This window comes from Tachyglossus aculeatus, chromosome 1 (genome assembly GCF_015852505.1).
Source record: "Tachyglossus aculeatus isolate mTacAcu1 chromosome 1, mTacAcu1.pri, whole genome shotgun sequence".
NCBI classification, from domain to species: Eukaryota; Metazoa; Chordata; class Mammalia; order Monotremata; family Tachyglossidae; genus Tachyglossus; species Tachyglossus aculeatus.
The window spans coordinates 47,528,309-47,545,740 of NC_052066.1; the positions used below are offsets into that span (position 1 = coordinate 47,528,309).

Below are 17,432 nucleotides of genomic sequence, written 5' to 3' on the forward strand. Positions count from 1 at the left end.
AAATAAATAGAATAGTAAATATGTACAAGTAAAATAAATAGAGTAATAAATCTATACAAAAATATACAGGTGCAGTGGGGAGGGGAAGGAGGTAGGGTGGTGGGGGAGGAGGAGAGGAAAAAGGGGGCTCAGTCTGGGAAGGCCTCCTGGAGGACAGAGAACAAAACCAAACATACTAACCAAATAAAATAAATAGGATAGATATGTACAAGTAAAATAAATAAATAAATAAATAGAGAAATATGTACAAACATATATACATATATACAGGTGCTGTGGGGAAGGGAAGGAGGTAAGATGGGGGGATGGAGAGGGGGATGAGGGGGAGAGGAAGGAAGGGGCTCAGTCTGGGAAGACCTCCTGGAGGAGGTGAGCTCTCAGCAGGGCCTTGAAAGGAGGAAGAGAGCTAGCTTGGCGGATGGGCAGAGGGAGGGCATTCCAGGCCCGGGGGATGAGGTGGGCTGGGGGTCGATGGTGGGACAGGGGAGAATGAGGCACAGTGAGGAGGTTAGCAGCAGAGGAGCGGAGGGTGTGGGTTGGGCTGGAGAAGAAGAGAAGGGAGGTGAGGTAGGAGGGGGCGAGGTGATGGACAGCCTTGAAGCCGAGAGTGAGGAGTTTTTGCTTGATGCGTAGGTTGACTGGAAGCCACTGGAGATTTTTGAGGAGGGGAGTAACATGCCCAGAGCGTTTCTGGACAAAGATGATCTGGGCAGCAGTGTGAAGTATCGACTGAACATACTATTAATTGATAGATGCTGCAATTCGGGTGTGTGTGTATATATACGTGTGTACTTGTGTCATCTCGCATCTTACAACCCAGAAAACTAGAAACCCCTTCCCCGTTTGGTCCTAAAGGAATTCATTCAATCCTTCCAATCGTATTTACTGAACGCTTACTGCGTACAAAGCACTGGACCAAGCTCAGGGAACAACAGACAGACACAATTCCCTGCCCGAGCCCCGCCGGAGGTTGCCAGTTCCCGGGGGTATTTGCATAAACGGTCTGCCGTTGTAATTAGCAAACGGCTTCGGTTCACCCCGGGGAAGTGGTGAGTGCCTGCTACGGGTGATGTCCTAATCCGCTCAGCAGAAGGAAGGCCTCTCTGCTTTTGTAGACTTTCCGAGCTTCTGGTTAAGAGTTTTTTCTGGGCCCTTTTTGGCTGATTCGGCGGTGCCCCCTGCTGGGCAGCCCGGCTCCTCAGCTAGCCCAAAGATTCCCCAAGATGCCACACAACAACGTTGTTGTGTGTGTGTGTGTGTGTGTGTGTGTGTGTGTGTGTGTGTGTCTGTCTGTCTGTCTGTCTGTGTGTATGCACGCACATACACGCCATAAAATTCCAGGAAGCTACTGTTGGCTTTCCCAACACCACCATTCCCCAAGATGCCCCATAACAACGTTTTGTGTGTGTGTGTGTGTGTGTGTGTCTGTGTGTGTCTGTGTGTGTCTGCTCGCTCATACGCATCATAAAATTCCAGGAAGCTGCTGTTGGCTTTCCCATCCCCACCATTCCCCAAGATGCCACATAACAACGTTGTGTGTGTGTGTGTGTGTGTGTGTGTGTGTATGCACGCACATACACATCATAAAATTCCAGGAAGCTACTGTTGGCTTTCCCAACACCACCATTCCCCAAGATGCCACATAACAACGTTGTGTGTGTGTGTGTGTGTGTGTGTGTGTGTGTGTATGCACGCACATACGCATCATAAAATTCCAGGAAGCTACTGTTGGCTTTCCCAACCCCACCATTCCCCAAGATGCCACATAACAACGTTGTGTGTGTGTGTGTGTGTGTGTGTGTGTGTGTGTGTCTGTCTGTCTGTCTGTGTGTGTATGCACGCACATACGCGTCATAAAATTCCAGGAAGCTGCAGTTGGCTTTCCCAACCCCACCATTCCCCAAGATGCCACATAACAATGTTGTGTGTGTGTGTTTGTGTGTGTGTGTCTGTGTGTGTGTGTGTGTGCACACACATACGCATCATAAAATTCCAGGAAGCTACTATTGGCCATGTAGCCATTGCCATCCGACCCCACGTTCACCCCATAATCAATCAATCAATCAATCGTATTTATTGAGCGCTTACTGTGTGCAGAGCAATGTACTAAGCGCTTGGGAAGTGCAAGTTGACAACATATAGAGACAGTCCCTACCCAACAGTGGGCTCACGGTCTAGAAACGTTTCCAGTAACAGTGGAAGTGGAAATTACGTTTGTTTCCCAAAACCTCGACCACCGTAGCGACTGGAGGGTCTTGGGCCATGGAGCTCATTCTCTTGTCTGCCCTATTTTGCCCACTGGTGGAAAACAAGTTCATTCCTTGTTCATTTATTCATTCATTGAATCGTATTTATTGGGCGCTTACTGTGTGCAGAGCACTGGACTCAGCACTTGGGAAGTCCAAGTTGGCAACATATAGAGACGGTCCCTACCCAACAGCGGGCTCACAGTCTAGAAGGGGGAGACAGACAACAAGACAAAACATATTAACAAAATAAAATAAATAGAATAAATATGTACAAATAAAATAAATAAATAAATGCGTACAAACATATATACATATATACAGGTGCTGTGGGGAGGGGAAGGAGGTGAGGGGGAGGAGGGGGAATTATTGTTCATTCATTCATTCACTCAGTCATATTTATTGAGCGCTTACTGTGTGCAGAGCACTGTAAGAGGGAGAGAGGAAGGAGGGGGCTCAGTCTGGGAAGGCCTCCTGGAGGAGGTGAGCTCTCAGTATGACCTCTATCCCCCAGCCCCACAGTCCTTCCCCTCCCTACCATTTGATCTAGAATGTGAGCCCACTGCTGTGACCATCTCTATATATTGCCAACTTGTACTTCCCAAGCACTTAGTACAGTGCTCTGCACACAGTAAGCACTCAATAAATACGATTGAATGAATGAATGATCGTTTCCAACATTGGTGGCAGGAAAAAAAAGGCCTGGGGATTTGGGGACCTTCCCTCCCACTGGGTCCAGCCACTAATGAATGGAAGCAATATAGAATCGAAAGCATAGAATGCCATGTTATGTTCATTTTCTTCTTCTTTTTCCTCCGCAGTACCCCTTTGAGGTGGGAGTAATGGCAGCAGTCTTGTTTTCTACGCTGGTATCTCTCAGCCGACTTTATACTGGAATGCATACGGTCCTGGTAAGGATTATACCTTATATTATAAGGATTATACCTTATATGTTGCCAATTTGTACTTCCCAAGTGCTTAGTACAGTGCTCTGCACATAGTAAGCACTCAATAAATACGATTGATGATGATGATGATGATTTGCCATCTTTCACAAATTCTGTCATTCATTCTGTCATTCATTCAATCGTATTTATTGAGAGCTTACTGTGTGCACTGTGTACACTACAGCGGAATAAACAGACACATTCTCTGCCCACAACGTCCCACACGAGGCTCACCGTCTTGATCCCCCATTTTACAGATGAGGGAACTGAGGCACAGAGAAGTGAAGCGACTTGCCCAACGTCGCACAGCAGGCAAGTGGCAGAGCTGGAAAGCGTAGGAACGAGCCATATCCTCAAGGGCAGAGCAGGTGGCTTCTGGGTCTTGGGAGCTTCAGATGTGGCAATTAAGAGAGAACACTTAGCACCTGATTTATAAGATGTAAAATAAAAAGAGTGGCGTCTGCTGGAACTTCTTACCATACCTGTAAAAGCCACTTTGTGGCACTTCCATGGGAGCACTGCCAGCCATGACACTTGCAGGCCTGAGAGCACCTCTGAGCTCAAGAGGTCTCCTCCAACCCACCGATCCAGAGAACACAGATCAATCGATCAATCAATCATATTTATTGAGCGCTTACTGTGTGCAGAGCACTGTACTAAGCACTTGGGAAGTACAAGTTGGTGACATATAGAGACAATCCCTACCCAACAGTGGGCTCACAGATATGAGTGTTGGTCTCAGGGAGGACAAATTTTGTCATCCCTCTTAATTTTTTTATGGCATTTGTTAAGTGCTTACTCTGTGCCAGGAACTGTACTAAGCCCTGGGATCGATACAAGCTAATCAGGTTGGACGCAGTCCATGGCCCACATGGGGCTCCCAGTTCTAATCCCCATTTAACAGATGAAGGAATTGAGCCACAGAGAAGTGAAGTGGCTTGCCCAAGGTCACACAGAGGGCAAGTGGCAGAGCAGGAATTAGAACCAAGGCCCTTCTAACTCTCCGGCCCATGTTCTATTCATTAGGCCACACTGCTTGGAGGCTATTTAACTATAAATCCCATGTAGCAGGGTCTGGGTCCAACCCAGACTATTATTTTATTCTATTTTAATAAATAAAAACTATTTATTTTATTTTGTTAATATGTTTGATTTTGTTCTCTGTCTCCCCCTTCTAGACTGGAGGCTATTTAACTATAAATCCCATGTAGCAGGGTCTGGGTCCAACCCAGACTATTATTTTATTCTATTTTAATAAATAAAAACTATTTTAGTTTGTTAATATGTTTGGTTTTGTTCTCTGTCTCCCCCTTCTAGACTGTGAGCCCACTGTTGGGTAGGGGCTGTCTCTATATTTTGCCAACTTGTACTTCCCAAGCACTTAGTACAGTGCTCTGCACACAGTAAGCGCTCAATAAATACAATTGGTGATGATGATGATGAACTTGAACAACTTGAATCTACCCCAGCGCTTAGAACAGTGCTAGACATGGGGTAAGCACTTGACAAATACAATAATAGTAATAATAGTGGTAATAATCATCAATCATCATCAATCGTATTTATTGAGCACTTACTATGTGCAGAGCACTGTTCTAAGCGCTTGGGAAGTACAAATTGGCAACATATAGAGACAGTCCCTACCCAACAGTGGGCTCACAGTCTAAAAGTCTAAATAATAATAATAATGGTATTCTGGACTGTGAGCCCGTTGTTGGGTAGGGACTGTCTCTATATGTTGCCAACTTGTACTTCCCAAGCGCTTAGTACAGTGCTCTGCACACAGTAAGTGCTCAGTAAGTACGATTGATTGATTGATTGATTTACCGTCTCTATATGTTGTTGACTTGTACTTCCCAAGCGCTTAGTACAGTGCTCTGCACACAGTAAGCGCTCAATAAATATGATTGAGTGAATGAATATTATCACAGACCTCCCTCCTCTCACTCCTCGTCTGGGATAAGGATGGGGGCGGGGGGGGGGGGGGTCCACTTGGCCAAACCACAGGAAAGACGTGTTCACAGTTTCAATGGTATTTATTGAGTACTTACTGAGTGCAGAGCACTGTACTAAGTGCTTGGGAGAGTACAACACAATAGAGTTGGCAGTCATGTTCCCTGTCCACAACGAGCTGAGAGTCTAGATGGGGAGACACAGCTTAGAAGAGTAGATAAGACAAGAGGGGTTTTGTTACACTCCTGCTATTAGAAAGGAAGAGGTGACCTTCAAGTGGCCATATTGAGTTTAAGCATGGAATTAGGTGACGTTACCTGATGAAATCTGGCATAAACATATTTATTCATTCATTCAATCGTATTTATTGAGCGCTTACTGTGTGCAGAGCACCTTACTAAGCGCTTGGGAAGTACAAGTTGGATGCTACTGTCCTGTATCTAGAGTGGCCAAGGGTAAATCTTAGAGGCAGTTTATAATGGGCACTACAAATTAGGTAGAATTTCATAGAGAAGCAGCCTGGCCTTGTTGGAGTCGAAAGGACCTGGGCTCTAATCCTGACTCTGCTACTTGTTTGCTGTGTGACCCTGGGCAAGTCACTTAACCTCTCTGTGCCTCAGTCCCCTCACCTGGAGATTAAGACTGTGAGCCCCAGGTGGGACAGGGACTCTGTCCAATCTGACTTGCTTGCATCCATCCCCATGCTTAGTACAGTGCCTGACACATAGCAAGCACTTAACAAACACCACAGTTATTATTATCATTAATATTATTTTTATCATTATCACTTGTGTCCATTTATGATCTTTCATTTCATTCTGGAGAGCTAAAGAATAAATACTGTGGGAAGTCCTTCATCGCTACCCAAAGATTTTTCAGATAAATTCTCCCTTATTTATATGACACCAAACTGGCTGCTGTGCCAAACCTGTTATGCTAACATGATCCTGCCCTGTAAGATTTTTATCACTTAACACTGACAGTGTTGATACATGTGAATACCTTGTGCGGGCAGATCACTTCACGATGCCCTGTATCATCATGATGTCTGTGAGCTGAGGAAGGTGCCGAGTGAGAACTGGAAATGAGCCCTGTAGGCCCCTACGCAGCCCGGCTTGGCTAGATTTGGGTTGTGCTCAGGCTGAGGCCCAGGGCGACCGACTTGTACCAGAAAGTAGTGCCATGTTTGTGGGGAAGGGGGTAGGGTGGCTCATATGTGGTGCTGTCCGGAGACTTGAAGTCCCCGACTGCGCCAAGACTCACCCAAGTGCTTTTCTCCTCCCTTACCTACCACTCTCAGCTGGAATAGGTAGGTTGGAAGTGGGATCGGGTGGATTGGCCCACTTGTGACCTGTGTTTCTGAGAGCCAACCTATGCTGGGTTCTAGTGCCCAGGGAAAACCACTGTCAGTCAAAGGAGAGTGAGCCCGTGCCAGAAGCAGCGTGGCATAGATTCTTTTAGACTGTGAGCCCACTGTTGGGTAGGGACTGTCTCTATATGTTGCCAACTTGTACTTCCCAAGCGCTTAGTACAGTGCTCTGCACACAGTAAGCGCTCAATAAATATGATTGATGATGATGATGATAGTGGATAGAGCACTGGGCTGGGCATCTGAAGATCACGGGTTCTAATCCCGTCTCTGCCACTTATCTGCTGTGTGACCATGGATAGGTCACTTCACTTCTCTGGGCTTCTGTTACCCCATCTCTAAAATGGGGATTGAGACTGAGCCCCACCTGGGACAGGGATTGTGTCCAACCCAATTTGCTTGTAGCCATACATTACCAGAACAATTGTAGATGGAGAGTGGGGTGTTCTGGGAGAGATGTGTCCGTGGAATCTCTACGGGTCGGAGACAACTCCACAGCATAAGACAAGACCCCAGCTCAGTGCCTGGAACACAGTAAGCGCTTAACAAATACCACAATTACAATTATTATTACTCCGAGACACAAAGGTCCAACTTTTCCTGCTCACAGCTTACTGGTGGGTCCATTCTCCTTGCGTCTCAGAGAGGACAATCCCGATGCTCTTTGTGGGTGAGAAGTCGGCTGTACCGAAACACAGAACTCCTGTTCACTATCCCACATGGAAAGCTGAAGCCTGGGCAATGAATGCTGGCCTGTGCTCAGTGAAGGGGTGTTTCAGGGAGGATGACTGGGCCATGTCCATGATCTGTTATTATTCATTCAATCGTATTTATTGAGCGCTTACTGTGTGCAGAGCACTGTACTAAGCACTTGGGAAGAACAAGTTGGCAACATATAGAGATGGTCCCTACCCAACAACGGGCTCACAGTCTAGAAGGGGGAGACAGACAGCAAAACAAAACAGACAGCAAAACAAAACGAAACAGCGGTTTTATGAGCGGTTTTATTCTACTGAGTTCTAGGTGAATTAAGTAACTCCTAACCGATATTTCCCTTTATAAATCTAGATAAATAGCATTACATTTTAAAATAATATTAAACACTTGTTGCATGCCAGGGCTGTATCCAGGAGACATGGGGAAGACCGCACAAATCTAGGCTTCATTCCTTCTCCCTCAACCCCCACCCGATTGCCCAAGACTGCAAAATCCCCACTTTCCCAAAGTGTGCTATATGGCTGCCACAGGACTAATTTAACATATGTGTAGCATTTGTATGTGAGGGTGCACATCCCAATTCCTCACCTTGCTCTATTTTGAATCGGGGAGGAGGGTTGGGGACAGTAGACAGTGGGAGCGGGATTCGCTCCACTGAATCCCGTTGGTGGGATTCTTGAGGGGCTGTGGATGGGACAAGGGGAGAGGACGACATGATGGAAGAACTGTGGAAGAGTGGCCGCCTATGCCCCCCTGTCGCCCCCGGGCTCCCTTCAGCCTCCGAGCTGGCCGTGGGCATGGTTGATTAATCAATCAATCAATTGTATTTATTGAGCACTTACTGTGTGCAGAGCACTGTACTAAGCACTTGGGAAGTACAAGTTGGCAACATATAGAGCCGGTCTCTACCCAACAGTGGGCTCACAGTCTAGAAGGGGGAGAAAGAGAACAAAAAAAACCATATTAACAAAATAAAATAAATAGAATAGATATGTACAAGTAAAATAAATAAATAAATAGAGTAATAAATACGTACAAACATATATACAGGTGCTGTGGGGAAGGGAAGGAGGTAAGGCCGGGGGAATGGAGAGGGGGAGGAGGAAGGAGGTGGCTCAGTCTGGGAAGGCCTGAGGAGGTGAGCTCTCAGTAGGGCCTTGAAGGGAGGAAGAGAGCTAGCTTGGCAGATGTGGGGAGGGAGGGCATTCCAGGCCGGGGGAGGACGTGGGCTGGGGGTCGACAGTGGGACAGGCGAGAACGAGGCACGGTGAGGAGATTAGCAGCAGAGGAGCGGAGGGTGCGGGCTGGGCTGGAGAAGGAGAGAAGGGAGGTGAGGTAGGAGGGGGCGAGGTGATGGACAGCCTTGAAGCCGAGGGTGAGGAGTGGCCACCTTGGGCCTGTGCTCCCCGCATTCCTGACTCCATGGGCAAGAGCTGCCACAGGCATGGCCAGCTGCCAGGAGGGAGCCCAAATCCAGCTCCTGGGCCCAGCGAGGTGCTCGGCGGCCAGAGGGGACCAGACCAGAATGGGACACTCCGATTTGAGCCCAATGCCGCCTTCCCCTCAACACACCTGGGAGCTGGAGCCGACTGGCTAGAAGTTCTTTGCTCCAGTCAACAGCAGACATTGCCAGAAGCGCTTCAGGGAGTATAGAAGCCATGGACTCTGCCCTTGAGAAGCCTCGGTCCCTTTCTTTCTGCACCTTCGTCTCAGTAATAATAGTAATAATGATAGCATTTGTTATGTGCCGAGCTTATTATGTGCAGAACACAGTTCTAAGCACTGGGGTAGATACAAGGTTATCAGGTTGTCCCACGTGGGGCTCACAGTCTTCATCCCCATTTTACAGGTGAGGTAACTGGGGCACAGAGAAGTCAAGTGACTTGCCCAAAGTCACACAGCTGACAAGTGGCTGAGTCGGGATTAGAACCCACAACCTCTGACTCCCAAGCCTGTGCTCTTTCCACTAAGCCAGGCTGCTTCAGCAGTATACTCCCTCTCCATTCTGCTACTCCCCACAGTCAGGTGCAGCCCCCCTGTCCTGTTTCCTGCCGCTCTCCCCCCAGCTGCTGGGGCAGGGGTTGGGTTCTCGGCCTGTTCCTCCCTGCTCACTCCATCCAGGGGTGTCAATCTGGGGTGTGGGTTCCTAGCTGGCTCCCCTCTACACCACTTCACTGCTGTGTAACCTTGGGCAAACCACTTAACATCTCTGTGCCTCAGTTACCTCATCTCTAAAATGGGGATTAAGACTGTGAGTCCCACGTGGGACAACCAGATTACCTTGTATCTGTCCCAGCACTTACAGCAGCGCTTGGCACATAGTAAGTGCTTACCAAATACCTTAAATATTATTATTCTTATTACTCACTCCCAAGGAGGCAACCTGCGAATACTGTTCCACCTCCCCTCTGCTCACTGCAGTGGCTGTGGCCCTGACCCTTTCCCATCCTCACCCCTAATCCTAGAGGGGTGAGCACCCGGCAAAATGCCCCAAGGTTTCTTTTTTGAGAGATCCCGAGGAAGGTGAAAGTTTAGAACCTCCACAATTGACCACAGTCCTCCAAGGACACATTAGGGAGGGCCCTTTCTTCTTTAACCCTTGAGGGACTGACAGCAGGCAGGAATTTTCTAATCCACTGCACTAATGGATTTTTCTCCCCATGACTCTACCTTCCTTCCTGATTTTAAAACAATAGACGTTCTGTGCCAGCAGACAGCCTGGGGAAAGACAACTGAGGCCCCTGACTAGTCGCTAATGGATAGGATTTAGGCTGCAGTGGACAGAAGCAACTGAGTCTTGGTTTATCCACAGTGGAAAAAGGGCACAAGTCAACATTTTTAAGTGGTTCTTTCCTAGTTTTTATTATGTTCCTTCCTTCCATTTTTTATGCGCTTACTCTTCCTACCCACCCCCTAAAAGTTAGCAATAAGATCATTATTATTTAAGTAGATCACTGGGTGCAGGACCTCTAGTAATTTATGAATACTTTGCAAAAAAATATCCTACGGTATCAACATTAAAATAGGGCAGCACTTTTGTTTTTCTGCTAGATTTTATTAATTTAGTGAATAATTCACCCTGTTGTTTAAATCTTGAATTGGTTGAAAAGTTGTCCTGATGTTTTATGACGACCACAAAAAATTTTTATTGCGTCTGTAGATAATTATACAGTTATTTAGATTAATCACTTGCTTTTTTTATAAGCTTTGCTTTCGTTTTGGTTGGAATTGGAGAACATTGAAATAGCTTTTCAGATGCCAAAATATCTGCCATCTGTACGGAATTCTTTGGTCGAAAGAGTGTAACGTTTTTGTTGTCCTTTCCTAGACGTTTAAAATCCCCTACATCAATCTCTTGGCTAACGTTGTGAGGGTGGAAAGAGGGTGGCAGTGTACATTTTCCCCTCAGATTGTTTAATGTTCCAACTTTTGCCCTACTCCTATGTGGATTAACAAAAAGAAGTTAATGCTGTTTCACAGCGTAAATCACCAGCTGAGTTCATTTGCTTCCTCGGGTACTGGAAAGCGGTGAACAACCCTATTCTGCACTCCTACTCTTCAGTAGAAGCAGAAGACAGCTTCCCCTAATAGAGATCCCATTTTGAGCCGCAGAGGTCTAATTTGTGGACAGCTCCTTTTCTCCTTGTTTTCAGGCCCTTTGAAGAGTTTTGGAGAGGAGAGTAAGGCAGTGATAGCCAGGGAGAGAGAGAGAAAGAGCAACTACCACCAGTATCATTTGCCTATGGTCACCCTCCCAGCCACACCTGCAAATAGTCCCATGGGTCAATTCTGATTCACCTAAGCAATCGGTCAACTGATCAATAAGTCGTATTGAGTGCTCAGGGTGTGTGGAACACTATTCAGCACTTGCAAGAGTACAATCGAACAGAGTTGGTAATCAGTCAATCAATCAATTGTTTTTATTAAGCACTTACTATGTGCAGAGCACCAGAGAAGCAGCGTGGCTCAGTGGAAAGAGCATGGGCTTTGGAGTCAGAGGTCATGGGTTCAAATCCCGGCTCTGCCACTTGTCAGCTGTGTGACTTTGGGCAAGTCACTTCACTTCTCTGGGCCTCAGTTACATCATCTGTAAATTGAGAATTAAGACCGTGAGCCCCGTGTGGGACAACCTGTATCTCCCCCAGCGCTTATCACATAGGAAGCGCTTAATAAATGTCATAAATGTCATTATTATATACTAAGCACTTGGGAAAGTACAGTGTAACAGAATTGGAAGATACATTCCCTGCCGACAACAAACTCATAGTTTAGAGGGGGAGACAAACATTAATATAAATAAATAAGGATATGTACATAAATGCTGTGAGGCTGAGGGAGGAGTGAATAAAGGGAGAAAATCAGGGTGATGCAGAAGGGAATGGGAAAAGAGGACTTAGGGAAGGCCTCTCGGAGAAGATGTGCCTTCAATAATGCTTTAGAAGTGGGTAGAGTGATTGTATGATATGAAGAGGGAAGTTGTCCCAGGCCAAAGGCATGATTTAAGTCAGAGGTCAGCTGTGAGATAGATGAGATTGACATACAGTGAGTAAATAGGCATTAGAGAAGCAAAGCGTGTGGGCTGGGTTGTAATAGGAGAGCAACAAAGTGAGGTAGGAGAGGGCAAGGTGATTGTGTGCTTTAAAGTCTATGGTAAGGAGTGTCTGTTGGATGCAGAGGCAGACGGGCAGCCCCTGGAGGCTCTTGAGGCTGTGGAGAAACATGGAGTAAACATTTTTGTAGAAAAATGATCTGGGCAGCAGAGTGACATATGGCCTAGAGTGGGGAGAGGCAAGAGTCAGGGAGATCAGCAAGGAGGCTGATCAAAGTGGGATAGAATAATTGCTTGGATTTAAGTGGTAGCAATTTGGATGGATTGGAAAAGATGGATTTCAGCGATGTTGTGAAGGCTGAACTGACAGGATTTAGAGATAGATTGAATGTGTGGGTTGAATGAGAGAGAGGAGTCAAGGATATCACCAAGGTTATGGGCTTGAAACACAAGAACGATGGTGGCGCTCTGTCATGGTGGGAAAATCAAGGGGAGAACAGGTTTTGGGTGGGAAGATAAGGAGTTCTGTTTTGGACAGGTTAAGTTTGAGGTGTAAGCAGGACATCCAAGAAGAGATGTCTTTGAAGGGAGGAGGAAATGCAAGAGTGCAGAGAGGAAGAGAGAGAAGGGCTAGAAATGTAGGTTTGGGAATCAGTCATCTACACGGAGGTGTAGTTGAAGTCATGGGAGCAATTGAGTTCCCCAAGGGAGTGAGTGTAGATGGGGAATAAAAGGGGACCCAAAACTGAGTTTTGAGGGACTCCCACAGTTAGGGGATGGGAAGCAGAGGAGGAGCATGTGAAAGAGACTGAGAATGAGTGGCCAGAGAGATAGGAGAAGAACCAGTAGAGGACAGTGTCAGTGAAGCTAAGGTTGGATAATATTTTCAGGAGCACGGGCTGGTCGACAGCGTCCAAGGAGGCTGAGAGGTTGAGAAGGATTAGGATGGAGGCTGTTGGATCTGGCAAGAAGAAGCTCATTTGTGACCTTTGAGGGGGAAGTTCCTGTGGAGTGAAGAGGATGGAAGCCAGATTGGAGGGGGTCCAGGAGAGAATTGGAGGAGAGGAACTTCAAACAGTGAGTATAGACGACTCACTCAAGGAGTTTGGAGAGGAATGGTAAGAGAGAGATGGAGCAATAACCGGAGGAAGCTGTGGGGTCAAGGGAGGAATTTTTTTTAGGACAGGGGACACATGAGCATGTTTGAAAGCAGAAATATAAACCTAATGGTTTCACAGTCTTCTAGACTGTGAGCCTGTTGTTGCGTAGGGACTGTCTCTATATGTTGCCAACTTGTACTTACCAAGCATTTAATGCAGTGCTCTGTACATAGTAAGCGCTCAATAAATATGATTGAATGAATTGAATGAATAATGGAGAAGTACTTTATCAATGAAGCTCTTCCCTCCTTCCTTCCCACTGTTCTTTCTCCTTTCCTACCTTCCTCACTGACCCAGAGATTTTACCTGGATATTAAGGGGAAGTTCTTTATCAGTTAAGCTCTCCCCTCCCCTACTTCCTTCCCACTGTCCATTCTCTCTACCTTTCTTGCTCGCTTTCCCAGGTATTTCATCTAGATACTAAAAGGAAGTAAGTTACTCAACAACCCAACTCACCACAGTGGACCTCTGGATATAGGTATTTCAGGCAGCCCTTAGATTTTCTACCGAGTGAGAATTTTAGTGATTTGGATATTTACCATCTATTGCATATATCATCTCCTATCCTGGTAGTGGCAGTATATTTTAATCAGATCCCTTCTGTGACTTTGAGCTCTCAGCAACAATAAATGCCTTAAGTAGCCCATCATGCAGTAAATAGCCCACCAAAGCCAATGCCCTGGATTACTGACCTTCTCTTCTTTCCCATCCATCTGCCTTCTGAATAATGCTTAATCTTATAGTTAAATGGACCCCTTGTTTTGGAATGCATCAAGCCATTTCACTCACATTAATGGCTTTATGGTTTTATCTCTGATGAAGCTTTGGAGTCAGAGGTCATGGGTTCAAATCCCAGCTCTGGCAACTGTCAGCTGTGTGACTTTGGGCAAGTCACTTAACTTCTCTGTGCCTCAGTTACCTCATCTGTAAAATGGGGATTAAGACTGTGAGTCCCCCATGGGACAACCTGATCACCTTGTAACCTCCCCAGTGCTTAGAACGGTGCTTCACACATAGTAAGCACTTAACAAATTCCATCGTTACTATTATTATTATTATGAGGAATCAGAGGCCTGGCAAGGCCAAACTGGTCTGTGCCAAGCAGTTTCTTTTTAATTTTTTATTTAAATAGTATGTGTTAAGTGCTTACTATGGTCCAGGCCCTGTTCTAAGCTTTGGGGTAGATACAAGGTGATCGGGTTGGACACGATCCCTGTCACTCATGGGGCTCACAGTCTTAATCTCCATTTTACAGATGAGGTAACCGAGGCCCAGAGAAGTAAAGTGACTTGCCCAAGGTCAAAGAGCAGGCAAGTGGCAGAGCCTGGACTGGAACCCAGGTCCTTCTCACTCCCGGGCCTATCCTCTAGGCTATGCTGCTTCTCCTATTAGTTGAAATTGAATCCAGTTCTCCTTCCCCAACTTTTTGTCAAATACTTTTTATGGTAGTCAGTGCTGCCTACTGAAGGCCAAATATATCCCTTTCCTGTGGGAGATCGAATCCCAAATACAAAATGCAAATACAAAAGTTAAGTAAAACTAAAGATGTGTCATCTCATTGCCATTTCCATTTGATTCTTGTCTTGCCTTATGCCAAATCATCTCCGACCCATAGCGACATCACGGACACGTCTCTCCCAGAACGCCCCGTCTCCATCTGCAATCGTTCTGGTAGTGTATCCATAGAGTTTTCTTGGTATAAATACAGAACTTGTTTACTGTTGCCTTTTTCACCTCAGTAAACCTGAGTCTCCGCCCCTGTCTCTCTCCCGTGCTGTTGTTGCCCAACACAGGTGTCTTTTGACTTATAGCAGGATGCCTTCCACTGGCTAGCCACTGCCCAAGCTAGGGATGGAATGTAAATGCCTCTGCTTGACTTTTCTTCCCATAGTCGAGACTGGTAAAATACTGGAAACTCTTCAGGTGCGACCCTGAGAAGGGTCCATTTGATTACGGTCTTCTAAAAGAAAAAAAAAGTCCAGTTCATATCCAATTTTAGATTTCTTTGTAAACAGTGGTAAAAAGAGATGGAGAATCAGTTTAAAATTGATCTTAGAAAAAAGGGAAGATTTCAGCTTTCTGTTTTTCCTAATAATGAAAAAGCTATGGTTATAGTCAAGTGCTTATACGTCAGGTATTTTCAGTGTCTTCTAATTTGCATTTCGAACATCATTTATTTATTAACAATATTTCATCTTGGTATTTACCAAGTGAATTGAAGCCTTATATAGTTTTCCTTTTTTTCCCCCTGCCCTTTTTGTGTTACACTTATTCAGAATGTATTTGGTACATCCAGCTGGAGAGGCTGGATTATAATAATAGTTATGGTACTTGTTAAGTGCTTACTATGTGCCAAGCACTGTTCTAAGTGCTGAATGCTATGTTCATTTTGCCCATAGTAGCAGGCGGTAAAGCTACAGACCAGAGTCAGTGACTTAGAAGACATTACTCGCTACCCATTGCCATTCAGTTTCACCTCTCAGATTTTTCAACTTTATTTTCTAATGAAAATTTTAGACATTTTTACTTTCCAAATCAATCAATCGTATTTATTGAGCACTTACTGTGTGCAGAGCACCGTACTAAGTGCTTAAAAGTGTCAACAAAGCAGACCTAAGCAGTTGGGTCAAAGCTGGGCATAAACTTCAAGCGTTTTTTCTCACCTGGAATTTGTCAGAAGTTTTGTTGTATTCTGTTTATCATTAGGGAATTTGACTACCAACTCTGTTGTATTCTCTCAAGCACTTAGTACGGTGCTCTGCACTGGTAAGTGCTCAGTAAATACTACTGATTGATTGTTCAGGAAGGGATTGTGGAGGAGCAGAGTAGACAGGGCCTATAACCCCTCGTCCCCCGAGATGTGGCGACCTGTGCTCTGTCGTCCTCTGATGGTTTATTTTCATTTATTTATTTTTGTTTTATGGTATTTATTAAGTGCTTACTCTATGTCAAGCACTGTTCTAATCGCTGGGGTTCATATGAGTTTATCAGGTTGGACGCAGTCCCTGTCCCACATGGGGCTCACAGTCTAAGTAGGAGGGAGAACAAGGATTGAAGAGAAGTGAAATGACTTGACTAAGGTCACACAGCAGGCAAGTGGAGGAAGAAGGATTAGAACCCAGGTCATCCGGCTCCCAGGCCTGGGCTCTTTCCACTAGGCCCCACTAGTGGTGAAATCAAGGGGTGAGAAGGAGGAATGGGGATTCCTGAGTCACTTGTGAAGCACTGAAGTTGCTTCTTGGAATTTCTCCTGCAGATGTTTCCCAGGGGAGCCTAGTCCATGGGGGAAACTTCTGTAGAATTCACTTTATCCTTGATGACAAAGCATAGGAAGTGAGTCTCCTCTTCACTGCGCCTTCCTCAAGAGTGAAGGGATATCAGTCAACACTTCCCGAAGGACAAATTGTCTGGGATCCCGGTGGAGTGGGAGGGAATCCAGAACTACCTGCGGAGGAGCCAGAAGAGAGAGCAGGAAGGAAGAGTCCGAAGAGGTATATTGCAAGGAAGCAGCACGTTATGCACTTACGCTAGTTGATTCTGGGTTTTGAAAGTCCTTAATTTACATTCATAAAATGATAGTATGGGAGGAGATCCCAAAAGGGCTCCTTCCATCACCTTTAGTAGAAATAGGTGTTGTATTGGTGCGGTCCCCTCTCAGGGTCAAACCTGGAGAGTTTCCAGTACTCTACAAGTCTTTGCTATGGGAAGGAGAGTCAAGCAGAGGCCTACCCATTCCATTCCTAGCTTGGCCAGTGACTAGCGAGTGGAAGGCAATCTGCTACAAGTCAAAACTCACCCGTGCTGGGCAGCAGTGGCGTGGGAGAGTAGAGGGCAGAAACTCAAGTTTACTGTGTGGAAGGAGACAGTGATAAACCGCTTCCGTATTTTTATCAAGAAAACTCTCTGGATCCACTACCAGAATGATTGCAGATGGAGAGCGGGGCATCCTAGGAGAGATGTGTCCGTGAAGTCACTATGGGCTGGAAATGACTTGACGGCATAAGACAATTGGTGGAGTATCTGGCCTATTAAAATAATAGTTGGGAATCTAGGAATCATATCAGTCTTTAAATGTAAAGGATTATCTCAGTTTCTGGCACTTCCCCCTTCTCCCCATGAGGTTTGGTGCATATTGCTTGCAGAAGATGGGCATTGCCCGAAACCTGATGAAAAAGCTGATAGGAAAGGGAGTTCTGTGGAGCAGCTATATCTAGGAAATACTGGGGAGTAACAGCCCTCGGGACAAAACTTTGCAAGCAGTAAATTCTAGTTACTGATTGATTGACTGACTCAAAGGAAGTGAATTTGAATTCCAGGTTTTGGAATATTTTTATGGTATTTAAGTGGTTACTATGTGCTGGGGCAGGCATAAATAACTCAGGGTGGACACGGTCCATGTCGCACATGGGGCTCACTGTCCTACTCCCCACCTTACAGATGAGGGAACTGAGGCACAGAGGAGTTAAGTTGACTTGCCCAAGGTCACACAGC

The 17,432-nt window shown here is 45.9% G+C and overlaps 1 protein-coding gene and 1 non-coding gene across 2 annotated transcripts in view; both read left to right on the forward strand.

The window, feature by feature from the left end:
• Positions 1–17,432, forward strand: part of SGPP2 (sphingosine-1-phosphate phosphatase 2) — a 102,596-nt gene that overhangs the window by 64,417 nt on the left and 20,747 nt on the right. The window contains exon 3 of the mRNA XM_038749129.1: positions 3,068–3,157. Within this exon, the coding sequence (XP_038605057.1) occupies positions 3,068–3,157 (90 nt within the window). The remainder of the gene's footprint in view (positions 1–3,067; positions 3,158–17,432) is intronic.
• On the forward strand, positions 16,590–16,727 carry LOC119934368. The gene has a single exon (XR_005452920.1). It is a non-coding gene; the product is annotated as a small nucleolar RNA SNORA7 (small nucleolar RNA).